Genomic DNA, 23,419 nt, shown 5'->3' with positions numbered 1-23,419 from the left:
GGGCCTGGTCTTTTATTTACAAAAATATCTTTAAAATGATTAAATGCTGAGACTCACATGTAACATGTTCTGCTCTGCTCTAGACTTAGAACCTCTTGGTGTAATGGTTAAGGTGTCGACCAGCTACCCGGACAGCTGATGAAACTGTGGGTTTGCACAACAGAATAATTTCTGCACAAACTGTCAGAAACCGTCTCAGGGAAGCTCGTCGTTCTGACCTGAGTACAGTTCGGCAGTTTTCAGTGGGAAAATGCTCACCTTCAATTGCCACTGGCACACTGGAGAAGTGTGCTCTTCACAGATGAATCCCAATTTTAACTCTACCGGGCAGATGGCAGACGTATGGCGTCGTGTAGGCGAGTGGTTTGCTGATGTCAACGTTGTGAACAAAGTGACCCATTGTGGCGGTGGGGTTATGGTATAGGCAGGCGTAAACTACGGACAACGAACACAATTGCTTTTTATCGATGGCAATTTGAATGCACAGAGATACCGTGACGAGATCCTGAGGCCCATTGTCGTGCCATTCATCCGCCGCCARCACCTCATGTTTCAGCATGATAATGCACGGCCCCATGTTGCAAGGATCTGTACACAATTCCTCGATGCTGAAAACTTCCACGACCGCCTCTCCCATCTCCCGGGACTTGCAGCACATTATGCGTCACAAATAGAACCAAGTTRAATTTTAGCGCCTGGCTAAGCAAACGCTTGTTGAGGTCGGAAGCAGTGTGGGTGCAACGATTGAGTAAGGTCTACAGCTTGTTAAACCGCTGTGCCACTCGGGAGGCCTTACCATTTTTTAAAGGTATCTGTGACCAACAGATGCATGTCTGTATTCCAAGTCATGTGCAATGATCAGGGCCTAATTAATTTATTGCAATTGACTGATTTCCTTATATGAACTGTAAAATCTTTGAAATTGTTACATGTTGCATTTATATTTTGTTCAGTGTAAGTAATCATTAATGATTTGCATTCTCAATTACTGTAGCATTCTGTTACTGCAATTTGTTATAGCCTACAATTGTAATTGTCTTTAAAGCCAAAGACACTCCCTAGAGAGGAGCTCTATTCCATAGGCTAAAGCGCGTTACTTCTCGTGACCTCAGACGAACCAAGCGCAAACTCAGTTCCTCCGGCAAATGGTGGTACACCCTATGATAATGAAGCCACTCCTCGKAACCTTGACTGAATGAACTTTCCCTCGCTTACTCTCCACTCACTCCGAGACATCATACGGGTCAGACAAAACCCCATGGTCGACTTTTTCCTTGAATCGTACTCCAATCAACAAAGAATTGATCGTGGACAGGTTGCAGATTCCTCATCACTCTCTTCAACTTAAGACGTAAGGAAATCAGCCTCAGTAGTTGTTTAATACGAAAAATCAACACTAGATTTATATTCGGAAGACGTAGGTTTGAGATTGGCGCCATTCTTCCGCGTCATGACTCTCACCCTTGCTGAAGTCCAGTGCTTACCTGCATCTCAGCTGTCTGGTGGCTCTCCTGCCAAGCATAATTTTGCCCACTTCGTTTACACAGAAGAGAAAGGATCTTATTGGTTGGCGTCAGCTCAAAGGGTGTGGTTCTTTAAAATACCGTACTGCTTATTACATTACACATCAAATCTCCAATGATCAGTATATTTCAAGCTGAGAGCAGACTTGTTTAGAAAGAACAGTGTTAGTAAGAATAGAGTAGAAAATAATAGAATTAATGACTATTCCATCACCTCAGTAAGGTAAATATTCAACAGTCCTTGTTCTAGCCTAGATTAACTGTCTCGCTAAAAACAGGTAGTTATTTTACAAGCCTGTTTCAAATGACAATTTAACAAAGGGTTAATGTGGTTGATTAGCCTCTTACCTCAAGACACTTCACATGATAACTATACTGCTACGATGTCTCCCCATTGTGGACATTTCGATGTCTTTATAAAGCTACTCAGGAAGGAGAAGCTTTTGTAACAGTCTGCAGGGCCTGTCCCTGGTGTGAACGGTCTGGTGCTACTTCACATATTTTGCCTTAGCGAAGCGCTTACCACACGTGGAGCAAGTGTACAGCTTTGGCCTCCCACGTTGTGACCCAAAGACACCAGAGGTAGAAGCAYMAGCCACCACCCTCAGGTGGTTAGTCTGACCCCCTTGACCTCTAGCCATTGTTTGGGTGTTGGTGGGATTATGTGCTGTGTGGTGGTGGAGTCTCTGTCCCTTGTGGTTCGGTCCTGGTTCCGACTCGGGAAGYAAGAAGGACAACTCCTGATCCAGGGTTCTGATCCGGGGCCATGGCTTATGACCAGCCACCTCAGAGGTCCACTCTCTCCCGCCAACAAGACTGGATATCAGCAAGTCCTCATGGCCTGCAGACTGTAAACACAAATTGTACAGAAGATCATATACACTAAGAGTACTAATTGACAGACTGACCAGGTGAATCCAGGTGAAAGATATGATCCCTTATTAATGTCACTTGTTAAATCCACTTCAATCAGTGTAGATAAAGGGGATGAGACTGGTTAAAGAAGGATTTTTAAGCCTTGAGACAATTGAGACATCGATTGTGCATGTGTGCCATTTAGAGGATGAATGGGCAAGACAAAATATTTTAGTTCCTTTGAACTGGGTATGGTAGTAGGTGTCAGACGCACTGGTTTGTGTCAAGAACTGCAACACTACTGGGTTTTTCACTTTTAACAGTTTCCCATGTGTATCAAAAATGGTCCCCCATCCAGCCAACTTGACATAACTGTGGGAAGCATTGGAGTCAACATGGGCCAACAGGGAAAGTCTTAGAATGAAAGTCCTATTTTCTGTTTATTAAACAAACACGTTTTAAATACACCATATGAAAACCACACATACACATCTCAACTACAAATCTGCATTAACTTAATGAACTGCATAAATGTTCTCATTAAAAGTGTTTATTAGTAAAGTGGCGCAGTGGTCCAAGGCACTGAATCACAGTGCTAGTTGTGCCACAAGAGATCCTGGTTCGAGTCCAGGCTCTGTCTCAGCCAGCCGCAACCGGGAGATCCATGGGGCGGCACACAATTGGCTCAGCATCGTCCGGGTTAGGCGAGAGTTTGGCCGGCAGGGATGTTCTTGTCCCATCGCGCTCTAACGACTCCTGTGGCGGGCCGGGCGCAATGCACGCTGACACGGTTGCCAGGTGTACAGTGTTTCCTCCGACACATTGGTGTGGCTGGCTTCCGGGTTAAGCGGCATTGTGTCAAGAAGCYGCTCGGCTGGGCTTTCGACCTTKGACTCTCCCATGTCCGTATGGGAGTTGCAACAAAGGGACAAGACTGTAATTGGATACCACGAAATTGGGGAGAAAAAGTGGTAAAAAATAAATAAAATAAATAATAAAAGTGATTATTGAAGYAGAAAAAGTAGTTGAATGGAAGTAATGAAARAGGCATTTGTGAACATAGTGTCTGTACTGGGCTAAATTATGTTAAGACRTTTTAGGCGCATATATCCCAAAATGTCTTGGCCTTCAACGCTCTTTGATGTTGTGGAAATTGATCTACGTCATCTCGCTCAGTCTATCTTTAGGGCAAGATTTGATCTAAACATCAGAAGCCATTGAATGGAATGGTAACTTTCTATGTTATAGAGTGGAATCCTGAGGAAGCTCCTCTATGAGAACCTCTTCCGACAGTGCTTACAGGCGAACGGCTTCTATTCCGTGTGGACCTTCAAGTGCCTCTTCAAATGGTGCTGGTGGGAGAACCTCTTCTCACACTGGGGGCAGCTGTAGGGTTTCTCCCCTGTGTGCACCCTCTGGTGCCTCTTCAGGCTGCCAGCCTCAGCGAAGCGCATGTGACATTGGGTACAGCTGAAAGGTTTCTCCCCTGTGTGGACCCTCTGGTGGATCTCCACCTTCTGGGGGCAGCTGAAGCCTTTGTTGCAGAACATGCAGAGAAACCGTTTCTCTTTACTATTGCCTGATGTGGCTCCCCCTCCCTGAGCCTGGGCTCTAGCCATGTCGTTTGCGTTCAATACCTGATTGAAAAGGACGTGGGCGTGTGAATCAGAAGGCCCCATCGACGTGGACACTGGGTCGCAATCCCTGAGAATGTGTACAGGGGAGTGGGTCGAAACATTTGGATTTGTCTCTAAGCTTTCCCTGTAATCTAAGAAATCTCTGCCCTGTGAGTGTCCGTCACCTAGGTGACTATCTGGATTCCATGTGGGAGAAGCGTCGCCCTCCACTTTCACAATTACCTCATCTACAACCAGACACTCCCCTTTCTTATCTAGGCACCCTTCAGAGTATATACTACTACTGTACCGGTTCCATTCCCCTTTAGACAGATCAGTCTGTGTCTCTAAACCCAAGGGCATGTTGCCAGGGTCCATCTCTGTACTGTAAGAACATGATGGATCATCAACGCCAGTGACTGGTGCGTCACCATCTCCACGGGAATGAACCGTCCTCTGGATCTGGTGAAATACCGGTAAATACTCTGAGCCGGCTCTGGGCTGCGCTGGTGCGGTGGTGGAGTCCTCCGTTGCTATAGGGGGCGCTCCAGCCGTTCCAGTCTGGATGTTTATGCTATGCTGTAGGTCCTCCTTTCCTTCAGGCTTCACCCCAGGACCTGCAGCCTCTGTATCTGCAGACTGACACAATAAGATAGGATGTTATTACCAGTACATGATTAGAATTTAATAACAATATCATATGGAAGTCTTACAAGCCATATGGCAGATACATTAGGATGTAAATGTTAGCAAGTGAATAGCTGAGGTGAGCCATTCTGAAATAAACAGCCCACATTTGATTTACAAAGTAACTCATATTTTATGCAACACTATTACACTAACCTCCATCACAATAATGTGCTGGGTTGAGGTTCCATTCCCCTCATCAACAGTGATTGGTTGGTCATCTCTCCATGTATTGTGTCCCGCTGGCTTCACAAAGCTCCTGTGGCCTCCAGTGAGATGTCCTTCACCTGAGAGAGTGATTGGYGGAAAAGAGATGGTTAGGTTAGGTACCATCAATGCTCAACACTATATTGTACACTATTGACAGTTTTGACACTGTCTAGAATTGGCAAGGATGTAAGGTAACACTTCTCATAACTTATTGATATACTATTTATTGATTGTAGAGGTCAACCGATTATGATTTTTCAACGGCGATACCGATTATTGGAGGACCAAAAAAGCAATTACAGATTAATCGGCTGATTTTTATATATATATATATTTGTAATAATGACATTTACAACAATACTGAATGAACACTTATTTTAACTTAATATAATACATAAATAAAATCTATTTAGTCTCAAATAAATAATGAAACATGTTCAATTTGGTTTAAATAATGCAATAACACAGTGTTGGAGAAGTAAAAGTGCAATATGTGCCATGTAAAAAAGCTAACGTTTAAGCTCCTTGCTCAGAACATGAGAACATATGAAAGCTGATGGTTCAATATTCCCAGTTAAGAAGTTTTAGGTTGTAGTTATTATAGGAATTATGACGCGTCGACTATTTCTCTCTATACTATTTGTATTTCATATACCTTTGACTATTGGATGTTCTTATAGGCACTTTAGTACTYCCAGCCTAATCTCAGGAGTTGATAAGGAGTTGATAGGCTTGAAGTCATAAACTGCGCTGTACTTCAAGCAATGCTAAGAGCTGCTGGCAAACGCAGTAAAGTTGTGTTTGAATGAATGCTTAAGAGCCTGCTGCTGCCTACCACCGCTCAGTCAGACTGCTCTATTAAATATCAAATKATAGACTTAATTATAATATAATAAACACAGAAATACGAGCCTTTGGTCATTAATATGYTCAAATCCGGAAACTATAATTTCGAAAACAAAATGTTTATTCTTTCAGTGAAATACGGAACCGTTCCGTATTTTATCGAACGGGTGGCAACCCTAAGTCTAAATATTGCTGTTACATTGCACAACCTTCAATGTTATGTCATAATTCTGTAAAATTCTGGCAAATTAATTACGGTCTTTGTTAGGAAGAAACGCAACGAGCCAGGCGGCCCAAACTGTTGCATATACCCTGACTCTGCTTGCACTGAATGCAAGAGAAGTGACAATTTCCCTAGTTAATATTGCCTGCTAACATYCATTTATTTTTACTAAACATGCAGGTTTAAAAAWATATACTTCTGTGTATTGATTTTAAGAAAGGCATTGATGTTTATGGTTAGGTACATTTATGCAACGATTGTGCTTTTTTCGCGAATGCGCTTTTGTTAAATCATCAGCTGTTAACCTCTCTTGGGTAGGGGGCAGTATTTTCACGTCCGGATGAAAAACATGCCCAAAGTAAACTACCTGTTACTCAGGCCCAGAAGCTAGGATATGCATATAATTGGTAGATTTGGATAGAAAACACTCTAAAGTTTCAAACTGTTAAAATGATGTCTGTGAGTATAACAGAATTGATATMGCAGGCGAAACCCCAAGGACAAACCATCTAAAAAATTATAATTTTCAGCCTACCACTGTTTCCAATGGCTTTCATGTTTATTATGAGGCGAAGTCCTCCCAGATTGCAGTTCCTAGGGCTTCCACTAGATGTCAACAGTCTTTAGAAAGAGTTTCAGGCTGGTTTTTCTAAGTGGCTCCCATTTTGGCTGTAGTGTTTCGATGCGCGTGGGTGAAAGTGCGTTCTTTGTTATTTATCTCCGGTAATGAACATACTATTCTCCGTCTATTTACGTATTAGAGTACCTGAGGTTTGATTATAAACGTTGTTTGACTTGTTTGGATAAGTTTATTGGTAACATTTGGGATTCATTTTGTATGCATTTTGAAGGAGGGAAACCGGTGGACTATTGAATGAAGCGCGCCAGCTAAACTGAGGACTTTAACGAACAAAAGGACAATTTGTGATGTAACTGGGACCTTTTGGAGTGCCAACAGAAGAAGATCTTCAAAGGTAAGGCATTTATTATATCGCTATTTCTGACTTTCGTGTCGCACCTGCCTGGTTGAATTATTTTCCTTCATGTTTTTGTATGCGGGACGCTGTCCTCAGATAATCGCATMGTGTGCTTTCGCCGTAAAGCCTTTTTGAAATCTGACACAGCGGCTGGATTAACAAGAAATTACGCTTTATTTTGATGTATAATACTTGAATTTTCATGAATGTWAAATATTTATATTTCTGTAATTTGACATTTGCGCTCTGCAATTTCACTGGATGTTAGCCAGGTGGGACAATGCCCATAAGAAGTTAACAGGCACCGCATTGATTATATGCAACGCAGGACAAGCTAGTTAAACTAGTAATATCATCAACCATGTGTAGTTAACTAGTGATTATGTGAAGATTGATTGTTTTTTATAAGATCAATTTAATGCTAGCTAGCAACTTACCATGGCTKCTTTCAGCCACAAGGTCCTTTTGACGCTGCACTCGCGTAACAGGTGGTCAGCCTGCCACAGAGTTTCCTCGTGGATTGCAATGTAATCGGCCATAATCGGAATCCAAAAAGGCTGATTACCGATTGTTATGAAAACTTGAAATCGGCCCTAATTAATCGTCCATGCCGATTATGTTCCATGTATCACATTGTTTTAATTGAGTATATAATAGGAAATGCAGTAAATCAAGAATCTGGATAGAATATGGTGTCTTTGCCCAAGATGGCTAAGTAATCAGGGGAATTATTAGTTACAGATTGTAACACCAGATAATGTGATTTAACCCAAACATTTTGGTATCCATTGTACTGGGAGTTACAGGTCTGGCTATACAAAATGTCTGCAGAGATGTTTCAACTAAGCTGATATTGGCAATACTATCTTCGTTCTCGATTTGTGGAAATAGTGTCATAAAATGTCAGTGTCCAGTGGCAGGGGGTCCGTTTGAATTTAGAAAATGTGTCAAATAAAGACTCCATGAAGTACTCCATGAACTAATCCAAGAATGTGTACTCCATCAACTTGTGTATTTAAAATCTTCTCTCCTTGATCGAGACAGGTGGGGGTCCACCCCAAAGTGCTGCATGTCATGATGACAGACACCCGTCTCATCAATGAGAGAAGAATTGAAATAGACAAGATGGCGGCGCACACATTGTTGGATTACAAAATGGAGCAAAACATTATGGAGACTTTTCTACATTCAAGCGGAGCCTCTGCCACTGGACACAAACATTTTAGGAGACTCCTGTTTCCACCAGTTGACAATGAAGATAGTATTGCCAATACCAGGTAAGCTGGAAAATCTCTGGCTATGCTTATACCCAAAAGTACTCGTTACATTTTCAATGCTTAGCAGGGCAGGAAAATGGTCCAATTCAAGCACTTATCAAGAGAACGTCTCTGGTCATCTTACTGCCTCTGATCTGGTGGACTCAGTAAACACACAGGCTTCGTTTGTAAATTATGTTGGAGTGTGCCACAGGGCTATCCCTACATTAAAATAACAAGAAAACGTACAGTCTGGTTTGCTTAATATAAGGAATTTGAAATGATTTATACTTCTACTTTTCATACMTTCGTATATTTTGGCAATTAGATTTACTTTTGATACTTAAGTATATTTAAAACCAAATACTTTAAGACTTTTACTCAAGTAGTATTTTACTGGGTGACTTTTACTTGAGTCATTTTCTAGTAAGGTATCTTTGCTTTTGCTCAAGTATGACAACTGGGTCCTTTTTCCACCAGTGGAACTACTGTACATATGAACGCCTAAGGCCGCGCAGCATCCGCKTTCTGCGAAACGTACCTCTTGCCATTCCTCTGTATCGGTCGAGGATCTTGACACTACTGGGACTGGCGAGGACTCGCTCTCGCATTGTCCTCTCTGCGCGCTCCCGTGACACCTTCAGTTCCAGTAGTTTTCTCCGCAATGTCCMGTTTTCTTTCTGMCTTTGAGTTATTTCCAAACGAAACACTGCATAGTCGTCGTCTACGAGTTTACAGATATCTGCCACAGCTGCATTCGCTAGCACCTCCATYATGGAGGCTATTTGAGTGTGAAAAACCATACAGTTAGCCATTGTTAGCAGCTCGGTCGTGTTACCTAGTTAACATCTATGAACCAAGTCCTGTCTCCAACACGAATTAAAGACTGCATGGGGGTACGTATGTGATGCTGTGCCGGTAAATACGCGTCTAAATAACAACAATAAAAACGCTAACGTGGAAAATGTTCTTCGGCACTGTTCACTTCACTTCCGTTTACACTGGCGAGAAAGGATGTTACATAGAATTAGAATACTGGTACTAGAAAGGACATAAACCTTCTTATGGGGTCGTTACCACAGCCACAAAGTCATAAGCCCCGCCCATTTCTACAATGTTTTTTATTAAAATGGGATTTTAAACTTAACCACACTGCTAACCGTACGTCTAACCTTTAATTAAAACCCAATTTTTGTTTTCATTCATTTTTACGATATAGCCAATTTTGACTTTGCCTGCGATGGGTTAAAGGTCAGCCATTTCTGTCAGGGAGTTGGTCAACCATGCTTTGCCAGTGCTGTGATAAAATATTGGTTCAAATAATACATTTTAAGAATGTATCTGCACTGTATGTTTGTTAGCTAACTAGCCAGTCTGTTTTAGAGGAATAATTTTATGAATTTTTCAAWTTAACTGCCAACATACCATACWCTGGCTGAAATCAGTTGATGACAGAACTTAGACAAGTTGTAAATGCAACAAGTACTGATATACTATCGTATAATAGCACTCACCACTTTCCAAGTGGAAAAGCCAACTTGAGACATTTATGGTCAGTTTACATATATTTTAGAGGCTATTTATACAGAAAKTTTGTATAAAACTCATATAAACTGTACTTATAATCATGACAATATTTTAGGTTGACAAGAATTCTATTATACAATTTTTGATATCACATGRCTTACTTTTATTTTCCTGTATAAGTCAAATCAGGATTATGCCCTTATTGCCAATCATTCCAATTAGACTGGTTTGGATTTCTCCCTGACCAACATGGCTGCCATTATCACGCCTTTATAGAACTTTTAGGGTAGATGACAAAGCCCCTCTAGTAATTTATTGGGATCTCTATACAATGTTATTGATTGGCATCATTGCTCAAACGGTGTCGCTAAATGAAAATGTTATAACATGTCTTTTAAATACGGTACTGATTATTACATTAGACATCAAATCTCCTATTCGTGATSAATATTTTTCAAGCGCAGAGCAGACTGGTTTAGAAAGAAGTGTGTTAACAAGAATAGAGTAGAAAGTAATATGTCTTTATTCCATCTACATCACCTCAGTAAGGTAAATATTAAACTGTCCTTGTTCTAGCCTAGGTTTACTGTCTCTCTAAAAACAGGTATTTACTCAAGCCTGTTTCAAATGACAAGTTAACAAAGGGTTAATGAGGGGTATGTGGTTAATTACACTCCTAAACAGAAGTATACTCTGACCCAGTTTGTATAGACAAGTCAGTCTGGAACAACAAGTACATGTGCACTTTAGTTCATAATATTACACTCCTAAACAGAAGTATACTCTGACTCAGTTTGTATAGACAAGTAAGTCTGGAACAACAAGTACATGTGCACTTCAGTTCATAATATTTCACCTCAGTCATCACATGGCTTATAGGCCATTTACTGCAAACAGCTTGAGGTCATGGACTGTAGACTAAAAGGTGCTGTATGGTCTAACCGACATCTGCATTGACCGCACAGCATTTACAGTGATATGGCCTCTGCAGAAATCAGGGCATTCATATTTCTTGCACTTCACCAAGCAGCACAGAGCTGTTGTCAAGGAAGTGAGTGTGTGTTTATACTAGACCTCCCGCCCTCACCTACCGTCAACTAATCATGTCAATGCGGAGCTATACGGAGCCCTCCACATTGTTACACAATTTGAGAGMCGCACGTTGATGTGGTACGGAGCTCAATTTGGCTTCTGCATGCCTCTGGAGGCTCCGCAAATGCGTCACACCATCCATACGTCACCTCCGACCACATTTTCAGATCAAGCATAAATTGGCTCTTATCACAGTGACAATGTGACGCACACTCCCCTATGTATTTATTTGGACAGTGAAGCTAAAACTTAATTTGTCTCTATAGCCTACTCCAGCATTTTGGATTTGAGATCAAATGTTTCATACGAGGCAACAGACAGATTAAGTTGTGCCCAATAGAAATGAATGGTAAATCATGTATTGTGTCATTTTGGAGTCACTTTTATTTTAAGTAAGAATAGTTTATGAACACTGCTACATTAATGTGGATGCTACCATGATTACAGATAGTCCTGAATGAAATGATGATGAGTCAGAAATGTACAAAGTCACAAAGATCATACCCCCAAGACATGCAACCTCTTAGCATTACCAATAACAGGGGAGGTTAGCAGTTATTTATTTTATTGGGGAAAGGGGGGTGATATTTATGCCTCAAACTTTCTCACTCATCATGSTAGCATCCACATTAATGTAGCAGTGTTATTATTTTATTGCCTACATTATGTTATTTCAAGTCATKATTTTGGAGCGCAATATCACGTTGTTAAAAAAATATACTTAAATTGGGCAATTGAAGGCATATGTTAACTTTGGTTGTGTTTAATTAAAATAATAGACCTTTAAAATGTTGTAGGCAACATTGTATACAACATTATCGGCAAGTGACTTGATTCCTACTGTGACAAAGCAATTTAAAATTGTTAAACAGGAGTCACGATGTGTTGATAATGGTAATTATAAAAAATAAAAATAAAAGGCTATGCATGCCAACATATTAGGCAATAATTAAGAGAAGGCAAAGTGATCTTGTCAGGTGAAAATGATATCAAACGTTTACCATGGCAACATTTGATGTACAGTCACATTCACCGTGGTTGTCTGAAGCGTGCTATAGAGTTCACAGTTGGCGATGCCTCATTGTGATTGGTTATTCCCCATAATTTGCAACAATGTCAATGAGCATCATCACTATCTTTCCTTTGCGGTAACTCAAATATTTTTTGAGTCGATTTTACTCCTGGCACAAGAGTATGTATGGGCAGTGTCTTAACATCATCTTAAAACSTACTCTGAGCAGGGAGATTTTTTAGACTTAAAAACAGGTTTTTATAGGATTCTTAGGACCTTTTCTGAGATGCTTTGTGGATATGGGCCCAGCACAAAGAGTCTGAGTAAAAGTGCTAATTGAGGATCAGGTCTTATTCATTATGATCTAAAAGACAAAACTGATCCCAGATCAGCATTCCTACTCAAAGAGGCTTTGTGGATACGGGACCTGACCTAATACCATTCAGACAGTAGTTCACAGTGGGCTTACCTCAGTGAGACTCTGTGTGGTCCTGTGCTGCTCAGCTGGTTCCTCTGTGGGTTCAGGAGGAGGTGTAGTCTGGATGTCCTCCATGACCATGGTCCCCTCAGGGTTCCCCAGACCCTCCTCACAGCCCTCCTCCTTCACCAGCAGCACCTCTGGACTCTCCTCCTCCTGGAAGAGAGAGGTGATACAGATAACACAGACCTACACTCCCTCCAGTACGTATGTACATACACACACACAGAAATAATAAACACACTTTCAACATGGAGTGTTTACCAATCGCAACTACATTTGAGTCCTATACTGTAGTTATAGAATGACTTCATTGTTGTTAAACCCATCATGGTGGACATAAATAAGATGTGGGAAAATACAAGTTAGCTATGATAAGTCAAAAGTCATCATTAGAGAAACCTGACTAAACTATGTAGAAGTCTACAGTAGCTGTTCGTAAGGGTGTGGGTATATTTAGTAAGTATATGGTTATAAAGCGCTGTCAGGTGTATACAGATAAGATGTGACGTATACTAAAGAGTCTCAATGAAAGTCTTAGAATGAAAAGTCCCATTTTGTGTTTATTAAACAAAACTGTTAAATARACCATATGAAAACCACACATATACAAAACMTAGGCATGAACTTGATAAACTGCATTCATTTTCTCATTAAAAGTSTCTTGGGGAAAAAAGTAAGTAGTTGAATGGAAGTAATGAAATAGGCATTTGTGAACATCATATAGCCAACACAGTACAAACACAATATGTAACAGATTTGTAGGCTTAAATATGCCAATGTCTGGATGCAACACTCTACCCAGGAATATTCAACACCGAAATCTGTTAATCTTGTCATTCCAAGTGGAGCTTTTCTGCTGAAAATCCAGGGTTTGATCTAAACGTCAGAAGCTATCAAAGTGGAGTGTTTTTTCTGCTGGTGTATCCTGAGGTAGCTTCTCTCTGAGAACCTCTTCCCACAGTGCGTACAAGTGAACGGCCRCTCTCCCGTGTGGACCTTCAGGTGCATCTTCAGGTGACCAGTCTGGGCAAAGCACATGTGGCACTGGGTACAGCTGTAGGGTTTCTCCCCAGTGTGCACCCTCTGGTGCCTCTTCAGGTTGCCAGCCTGGGTYAAGCGCATYTGACACTGGGCACAGCTGTAGGGTTTCTCCCCTGTGTGGACCCTCTGGTGGATCTCCACCTTCTGGGGGCAGCTGAAGCCTTTGTTACAGAACATGCAGGGGAACCGTTTATCTTTACTATTGCCTGATGTAGCTTCCCCTCTCTGAGCCTGGGCTCTAGTRCTGTCGTTTGAGTTCAATACCTGATCGAAAAGGACGCTGCCATGTGAATCAGAAGGCCCCATCGACGTGGACAATGGGTCACGATCCCTGAGCYTGTGTAAAGGGTAGTGGGCAGCGACATTTGGATTGGTCTCCAAGCTTTCCCTGTAATCTAAGAAATCTCTGCCCTGTGAGTGTCCATCTCCTAGGTGACTATCTGCATTCCATGTGGGAGGAATGTCGCCCTCCACTTTCACAGTCACGTCATCTACAGCCATACCCTCCCCTGTCTCATATAGGCACCCTTCAGAGTATACACTTCTACTGCACCGGTTCCAGTCCCGTCTAGYCAGATCAGTCTGTGCCTCTAAACCKAAGGGCATGTTGCTAGGGTCCATCTCTGAAATATAAGAACAAGAAGGATCATTACCAGTCTCTGACGCGTCACCTGAGTCCGGATGGGAATGAACCGTCCTCGGGCTTCCATAAAGTATGTACTCTGAGGRGGGAGCAGGAGGACAGCCCAGTCTCCCCAGCCCCATTCTCTCTGGGTCTGACATTTGGTCAGATCCTGTGTGTAAAAGCCTTTGTGTTACAGTTAAAGTCTCTGTGTCTGTCTCTGACTTGAGGACGGTGTTCAGCGTTCCACTGACCTCCGWGATGCTGCGTCGGGTCTTGGGCTGCACTGGGGCGGTGGTGGGTTTGTCCGTGGCTACAGGAGGCGCTCCAACTGCTCCAGTTTGGAGGTCTCTGCTGTACAGTGGGTTCTCCTCTCCTTCAGATGTCTCCTGCTTGACCCCAGGACCTGCAGCCTCTGCATCTGCAGACTGACATAAGAAGAGAGATGGTTATTGCATGAGTTGAATTGTATAACAATGTCTCACAAGTCCCCCTATGATGAGAATGTACATGTAAGCAAGTGAATAGCTGAGGGGAGCCTTTCTGAAATAAAGGMGCCACAAAGTAACTAATGCTTTATGCAACACTATTACACTAACCTCTATCACAATAATGTGCTGGGTTGAGGTTCCACTCCCCTCATCAACAGTGATTGGTTGGTCATCTCTCAATGTATTGTGTCCTGCTGTCTTCACAAAGCTCRTGTGGCCTCCAGTGAGATGTCCTTCACCTGAGAGAGTGATTGGAGGAAAAGAGGCAATTAGTTTAGCTACTGCCAACACTGTATTGTACACTATWGACAGTTTTTGGTATGTTGTACACTATTGACACTGTCTATAATTGGCAAGGATGCAAGCTAACACTTTGCATAACTTCTTCATATACTATTTATTGATTGATGTGTTATGTTTGATGCATCACATTGTTTTAATTAATTAGTAATAGGAAATGCAGTAAATCAAGAACATTATATTTTGTCTTTGCGCAAGATAGCTAAGTAATCAGGGCAATTATTGCATACTATCCAAAAATTGACCTACCTCTTGCTATTCCTCTGTATCGGTCGATGATCTTGATACTTGGGCGACTGGCGAGGACGCGCTCTCGCATTGTCCTTTCTGCGCGCTCCCGTGCCACCTTCAGTTCCAGTAGTTTCCTCCGCAATGCCCTGTTTTCTTTCTGGCTTTGAGTTATTTCCAAACGAAACACTGCATAGTCGTCGTCTACGAGTTTACAGATCTCTGCCACGGCTGCATTCGCTAACACTTCCATGATGGAGGCTATTTGAGTGTGAAAAACCATACAGTTAGCCATTGTTAGCAGCTAGCTAGCGTTACCTAGATAACATCTATCAACCAAGTCCTGTCTCCAATGCGAATTAAGTATGTGATGCTATGCAGTTAAATMAGTAATATTTTTAGTTGGGTGTTAATACACGCCTAAATAACAATAGAAACGCTAACGTGGAAATTGTTATTGGACACTTCATTTCCGTAAAGATTATTTACAACTAAGTCGTTTTTCTCAGTTGCCTGAATTCCACGCGCGTCCACTTATATCAGTACATTTAGAACAGCCTAAATATTACGAAACTTATATTCGATTGAATAAGCCTCACGTAATTCGACACTTCTAAACCTTATCTCACGAGGACCGATTTTGGGCGGCGTAAATCCTCTCGCTTCGCCTRTTCCTCTCTGTTTCCATTTACTTCATTTTCRTGTGAGTTTCCTGCAGACTTGACGCAGTGTTGCTGGCCTTTACAGGTCGGAGTGCGAATTGCACAATATGTCACAGAAAAGAAAGGGGAAAAATACATCTCACCACTATCTAACTCTACACATATGCAACAATATACCAATACTTTAGCCCTACCAGATCCTACTGCAGGCCAACAGCTGATGCCACTACCACATCTATTTTCTGGGATTTATGCTCCATCAGTGCAGATAATTAATAACCATAGCAATAAAAGCAGGAAATCCTACCTTACTAAAATTCACCCTCTCTGGATCTTTCTCTTCAGACCTGCTCACTSGGGGGCTAACAGTGAAATCACTCACCCTTGGGAAGTGGCTATTTCAGCATGTAAATCTTMGTGGYGCAAACAAAATAAAACAAAAATGTGGGATGCATGCCAGCAAAGCTACTACACAACACTAAACAATACATTAATTGCACTATAACGGTGACAAACGGTGCCCACAAATTGTTAGGGACTACATAAAGCTGTCTCAACAGCAGTCCCAACACCTTACCATTGCTACACCTGGCTTTCAGCTGAGCCTTGTCTGGCAGCGAAACAGTTCATTCAGCCTCATTTACTGCCTTTTAAAGAAACATAGCTGACTTGCTTAAACAAATGTGGTTTCTACTGACAATTGAAATGTACAAACTATGGAATAAGGGGATGACAAGCGGGTAAGAGGCAATCCGTAATTTCGATTAAGACAATGAGCGAGCGACGACAGATGTAGTCAATATAACAATTTGTTCAGCACATTTGAAATGTACAGCGACAGAATTCAGAACATGGGCCGTTCTTACAYTGTATTCCCTGTACAACAAGTCAGAACTGTAGGATAAATAAAGGGGGCATATAAACAGACAATGAAAGCTCTTACAATAGTCAATGATTACATTTCTCTAAAACAGGTTATAGGCTACATGTGCACCACCAAGTTAGAGCAGTAGGCGAAATTAAGAGGTGAAAATAGACCAAATTATTAGGATGAGGCACATTGAATGCCGTTTGGGTCTTTGCGTGTCAAAAACGATACACGTCATATAACACTATTTGGCGCGTTAAATAAGCTTTTCATTTGACACGTCAAATAACACAATTCTATTATAGAATGTTGTGTGTGCTGAATTTGCACGTGCAAGCTAAGCARCACCACTACTATCAGTAGCACTGTCAAAGCTGTACAAAACAAGCACACACAGGSCACGAACGATGTGTGTACAATACAGCGTTGGTGAAAATAGACCAAATTATTAGGGTGAGGCACATGGGCTACTAACAGCTTACMACACAACATACACTTAGTATTAGTTTCTTAGCTACAATAMACATATCTCCCTTGAATATTACATAATTTATGCAGCAGCATACAATACATTTTTGGACTCATCTTGTGAAGGTGGTACGGCAGGCCTTTGTGGGCAAATGCTTCCAACTTGTTGTGTAATCTATATGTCCAATGGCCGATGAGCACCGATACGTTTTATCTATAATTTCTCTGCATTATTTCTCTTCATATGACAAGGATTAAGAAGGATTTGCAGGTAGATTATCGACTTGATTCATGATGATGACTGCTAGCTAAGATTTTGAAAGTAAGATGTTGACATGATCAGTTCAATCAAAGCTACTGTACATATAACATGATTTGACATAATTTTATCTGTGGCCAATGACCRTGAGCCTTCTTGGAAGCGCACTGGCAATATAACTCTATGGCAGAGGGCTGAAATTTAGGATGTCTACCCTTACTAAGGACTTAAACTTGTCGATGAAATACTGTCCCCATGAGTGACAGAACGCTGAGCCAATCACGGAGCAATGCTCCTATTTTATTTATATATTTAACATCGAACTCTCCAAAATCCAGAGCTTTAATGCCATACACTACTAATTCCATGGCCTCCACTACTTTTACATGCTAGTAAACCCCGCCTGTCCGACTAGCATCACATAACTTCTGAGTGTTACTGACTTAGAATATTGTCGGACAACTACAAATACCACTAACGGCTGTCTGGTTAGACCCTGTAAACTCTCCTTCCACTCACATTAAGCATCAGCAATCCAAAAGTTCCCATCTACGAATCGGCTTCCATTTTGCAACAAAGCGCTCCTTCATCTCATAGCATATGCTAAAACAATACATTCGGTAAAACGACCTATCCACCGTTCCTAGCTAACTTTTGGCGTCAGATGAACCGTCTACTAAGATTTTACAAGAACACACTCGGATGTACCGTCTATCACGAGCTATATTGCCACCGTCTTTTAGAGCTCCACCACAAAAGCCCCATAATACCTACACCACCACCTGTTCCTGCGACTAAGCTCTCGTTGGCTGGCTCTCGCTACATATATGCGACGGTGATTTGCCAATGCACAGGTAATATGCAAACACAGCACTGGCTATTGTCTAGGTTATAAGACCCGCCTTAGGGCGCACCCTTACGCACGAGTTCGCTTCCAGCAATGCGTATATTTTACTGGTCATCTCCCAAGAGCAACACTTCCTTTGGGCCTACCTTCCTTCCAGTTCTTCTGGCTGCCAATTTGACTGTTGTGGAACGCCATTTTGCAAAAATGCTCTGGAGAAGCTGGATTGAATCTTATGGAAACTCCACCTCGTATAACTTTAAAAGTCATTCAAGGCGTTGTCAGAGCAACTCTTACATGAGGATTCGGAGCTGGTACCTGTACACAGCCAATCTGTAATAGGCACACCCAACTACCTCATTCCCCAATCTTGTATCTTTATTCTTCTTCTTTGCTCTTTTTTTGCCACCCCACGTTATGTCTGTATCTTGCATCATACTGTATAACACTACCTCCAGTGTTAAAGTGCAAATTGTATATGTAATATTGCAGTTGATGGTCTATTTTACTAGCTTTTACGCTTGGACCAGCCTATACTCTCTTTACAGATCATTATTGGCTCACACACTGTAGCATTCGAAATTATTCATATTGTATGTGATACCTGTGTAGACTGTAACGGGTTTTGTTTTGAGCTTACCCACCCCCAATTTGGTTGGGGGGTAAAAACTGTTCTAATGATTTTGTGGGGAGTATATTTGTGCTCGTTGAGTTTATTTGTCGCATCTGCTTTGCTTATCTGGCCAAGGTCCGCAGTTGAAATGAGACTTGTTCTCAACTGGTCTACCTGGTTTAAATAAGGTGAAATATATATATTTTTTTAACTGGGTAGATACTGGTAGGAATGTTGTCCTTAACAGTTATTTGATTATGTGTATCAGTTACAAACTCCTCCGCCATGGCTGTAGCAAACATTGCCACTGGATTTAGCTGAAACCTAAATTGGAACTTACAAGTTACCATGGCACACATGCTTGCTGTTAATTCATTTTATATTGCATTGTCAGCACTAAGTACCAGTCCTAACTATAATGTTCCTGGAACCACACCGCTTCCTCATCTCCAACTGGGCTTCTTCTTCTTAATTTGAAGTACAGCGGTGACAGGTTGGTAGAGACTCCAAGTCCAACGTTTCCCCTGTATGAATCCCTCTATCCACCAAAATGGGAGAGTGACTTTTTGGACCGCGTATAGGAGTTAGATTTGGTAAAAGTGGATCCTTGCTTTTTGTCTGAGCGCGATAAGTTGAGGGTTGTCGAACGCCTGAGCATAAATGATCTAACAAGAACTTGTTTCTCACCACTCCTGTTCCAAAGTTTCAAGAAGGTGGAATATTATTTCTTATTTAGGGGTGACATACCTGTCAACACGCCAAGGACACGGATTGCGTCCAGAACGTTCCATGCCGGCGCTCGAGGATCGATCTGCTGCCTTGTCTATGATCGCTTTGCTCTTCGTCTGGGTAGGGCGGCTGCTCAAAAGGAGTGAATCTCACACACCGCGATTCGAGTGATAAAAGTTGAGATTGCATAAATGAGACAAATATATATCGGTCTGCAGTGTTTGTGCGCCCACTGCACCAAGAATTTAGGTGAGTTCACAATGTAGAGGCCCGTCGAGATTGGTAGGCAAATGTAGGCAAATGACTTGAAGAACATACTGTCTATCTTTGTTGACTTCTTCAGGAGACAGTTGATTACCTGGAGGTTTAACAGGTCATATTTGTTATTTTTGTGAGGGGCCCTTATGTTCGAGAGCAACTGTAAAGCTTACGGTGCTTTATGATACAACAAGAGATTCAGCGGCATCTTTGTTGTCAGCAGTGTGGGTACAAACAAAAGGAGGATATCCCAATGACCCTGTGGCAGGAGGGCACTATTGTCAGAGAGAGTGTAAACCATTGCGTTGGGGTTACCTCGATCCCTGGGGTTAGCATGTCTGCGCGCTCCATGACATTGAGAATAATAAAAATAGTTCAATCCTATCTGGAACAGTTGACAGTGTTGGATTTCTAGGGAAAAATGGTCCTCTACGAAGAGACAAGGAATTTAATGATAGTAAAATATCCCTTTAATGAACTTACTCTGCTAATTCTCCATATTTTGGTCATGATAAAAGGAATAAAAAAGTAATACCACAAAACAGTCATTGATTTGAAAACACTGACATGTTAAGAGAACCAGTAACAGAAGATAGACCATTTTTTATGACCAATTTGATAACAAATACATGTAAATACACCTGCAAGACTTCTGTTACGTTTGCCTGCCGTTCGCGTGTGTTAGTGTATCCATATTGTAACAATAGGACCTGCAAAACTTTATTGATTTCCAACACACATCAGACACAGCCACGATTGTGGAAGTTGTAGGTTATACGGATAATTACCTCCTATCCTGATGGACCAACCGGCCCTAAGCGTAGTCTTTAAAATCATAAATTGTTAAGTTTAAATTAAATATTCGGGTGAGAGTATGCATTATTCAGTGAGATAAGGGTGAATAATTGTGAGTGGCTCCGTTGTCTACTGAAATTTAGTTGAGCTTAGTATGGACTGTAGAAAGCACTGATGTTCAACTTGGGAGAGCAGCCCTAGCAACCAAGATAGTTAACGTGTCTATATGAAGTAAAATCATCTCTTCACACAAGTCTACAAATACGCAATTACTCAAGTTGGCGATGGCGGAGGAGGGTACGGAGAAACAAAAGCACTGTAGTAAGCATGTCATATAATCTTACATCATCAATAACTATATTTCACAAATGGACAAAAATATAACCATCTGTTTATCTGTATAAGGCAAATTGTTGGTAAATAATTACACTTTGATCATGTTGGTCTATATTCAGAACTGCACCAGTAAGAATAATTAAATTCTTACAGTTACATAGTCACATCGTTGTCATGATCGCTTGTGGGACCTTTGTAACGCGTGTGTAAACCCCGTTACAATCCTCTGCTAATAATCCATTATACACCGTAGAAATTGGGGTTCTCAAAAGTTTCGGTGTGGGTTTTAGGCATTCTTGTATGATTTCATTTGCTCTAAGTATTAGACGCGCGTGTCTCATATGCGCGTCACTCTCTGACTACATGTCTTACAACCTGATACGAACAGGAAGATAAGGGATGGACATGAGGGAACACAAGAAGGCCTAAATAGCCCTATCAAGAGTAGAACGAATTAAATGACTTTATTTGTTGGGGTGTGTTTATGGGGGTTCGCTATAAGTGGAACACTTGTACCTGTTACAATGTTAAATTCCTAAAACCAGTTATGCCACTGGGAGTCAAGCGCCTCGTGTTCCCAACATTAGATAGAGCACAAATTGGCTTCGGATATGTTACATCAATAGGCGATAAAGGTAGTTATATGTAGTCTATGAAATGCGGAGGGTTGCGGACCAACTCCATCGGGACAGTGGGGACACTACGAAGTGCTGCTTTGAGAGAGGAGAACACTGTATGTTTTGAGTTGGGGCAGATAGCGCTTGTTCCTATGCTGAGGCAGTGAGAGGCAGAGCTTAGAGGATGCCACTAGAGACAGTACACCACGCTCCATCTAAAAGCACCAGGGTGACTGTTGACGCCCACCAATAACTGTTTGAGCGCAAAAAAAGGTACAATATATGAGCCTAACAATATATAAACTCAGCAAATAAAGAAACGTCCTTTTTCAAACTCTGTTTAAAACAGCCATAACAATTGTTTATAAACATCCAATAACTTCAACAGATCTTCATTCGAAGGGTTTCACATTCACATGTCATCTGTTTCTCACGGGATGCTTGTCCATAAAGTCAGGGACCACTCGAAAAACAATTAAGTCGAAGACATCGCAACCTTGTGGAAAGGTCGTTAAGACACTATACCCACCTTTAAAACAGACAAGTAGGGACAGCTTATGGTGTCAAAGCAGAGTTGTATAGAAACTTAAGGGAGGAGCAAGGCGCCTTTTCGTTACGGACACCTCTGGAGATAAAAACTACCGAAAAAGAAAGATGCCGCAGAGTTGGCCTGCTCTATTTCTCAGTGCGCTGACACGTACGCTTGGTAGGCCATTCAGACATGGAGACGCTTCTGAGCACTTTGTGAGAATGGCTCGATGGAGCAATGAATATTTTGCACAGGACTGCTCTGTAACTGTGAAGTATTGCCTCAGATCTCATAGCGTTGCTACACACAAACGGGAGAACAGGAAACAGACTATTGCGATCCACTTGCAGTGGCAGACCAGTGTAACACACCTGCACAGGATCAGTACAATCACACCTGCGGGAACAGGTCCAGGAAGGAACAACAACTGCCCACGTTACACCCAGTAACGCAGACAATCCCTCATCAGTGCTCAGACGGTTTCGCAAATAGGCTGAGAGAGGCATGGACTGAGGGCTTTGTAGGCCTAATTGTAAGGCAGGTCCTCGACGCAGACATCACCAAGCAAACGTCGCCCTATGGGCACAAACCCCATGTCGCAATACCAGACAAGGCCTTGGCAAAAAGTGCTTCTTCACTGACGAGTTCGCGGTTTTGTCTACAGGGGTGATGTGTGTTATCGCGTTATTCAAAATGAATGAGAAGTTATACAGAAGACCGAGGCCTGTAACTCGGAGCGGGATCGATTTTGGAGGTGGAGGGTCCGTCAATGGGTCTGGGGTGGTGTGTCACAGAGTCATCGGACTGAGCTGTTGTCATTGGCAGGCATCTCCACACTGCGCGTTACAGGGAAAGACATCCTCCTCCTCATGTGGTACCCTTCCTGCAGGCTCATACCTGACATGACCCTCCAGCATGACCGCCACCAGCATACTGTTTGTTCCGTGCGTGATTTCCCTGCAAGACAGGAATTCAGTGGTTCTGCCATGGCCAGCGAAGAGCCCGGGATCTCAAATCCCATTGAACCACGTCTGGGACCTGCTGGATCGGAGGGTGAGGGCTCGGGCCATTGGGCCCAGAAAATGTCTGGGACTTGCAGGTTGCACTTGGTGGAAAGAGTGGGGTAACATCTCACAGCAAATAACTGGCAAATCTGCTGCAGTCCATGAAGGAGGAGATTGCATCTGCAGTACTTAATGCAGCTGGTGGCCAACCAGATACTGACTCGTTACATTTGAATTTTGACCCCCTTTGGTTCAGGGACACATTATTCCATTCTGTTAGTCACACATGTCTTGGAACTTGTTCAGTTTAATTGTTTGAATCTTATGTTCCATAACAATATTTAACACAATGTTAAGTTTGCTGACAAATAATGCAGTTGACAGTGAGGACATTTCTTTTTTTGCTGAGTTATATATAATAATATATTATAATATATTTTTTGTTTTTTT

At 41.9% G+C, this 23,419-nt stretch overlaps 2 protein-coding genes across 3 annotated transcripts in view; both read right to left on the bottom strand.

Annotated features, from left to right (window-relative positions):
• Positions 1-2,786: 2,786 nt before the first annotated feature.
• Positions 2,787-9,199, bottom strand: LOC111971725 (uncharacterized). Its single transcript, XM_023998561.3, has 3 exons — positions 8,735-9,199; positions 4,838-4,968; positions 2,787-4,633 (listed from the first exon to the last, which is right to left on the bottom strand). Exons 1-3 carry the CDS (start codon positions 9,006-9,008, stop codon positions 3,692-3,694), a joined length of 1,347 nt encoding a protein of 448 aa, XP_023854329.2. The 5' UTR covers positions 9,009-9,199; the 3' UTR covers positions 2,787-3,691.
• A 3,646-nt stretch (positions 9,200-12,845) lies between these two features.
• The window catches only part of LOC111971727 (uncharacterized), a 69,919-nt gene continuing 59,345 nt past the window's right edge, over positions 12,846-23,419 (bottom strand). For both annotated transcript variants that reach the window (XM_070446399.1, XM_023998563.2), the window contains 2 exons: positions 14,223-14,396; positions 12,846-13,969 (listed from right to left, as the gene is read on the bottom strand). The gene's annotated coding sequence lies outside the window, so the exon portion shown is untranslated. The remainder of the gene's footprint in view (positions 13,970-14,222; positions 14,397-23,419) is intronic.

The sequence above is a fragment of the Salvelinus sp. IW2-2015 genome, linkage group LG13 (genome assembly GCF_002910315.2).
Source record: "Salvelinus sp. IW2-2015 linkage group LG13, ASM291031v2, whole genome shotgun sequence".
Lineage (NCBI taxonomy): Eukaryota > Metazoa > Chordata > Actinopteri > Salmoniformes > Salmonidae > Salvelinus > Salvelinus sp. IW2-2015.
Note: the sequence above shows the minus strand (reverse complement) of the source record. Positions and strands in the feature narration are given on the sequence as shown.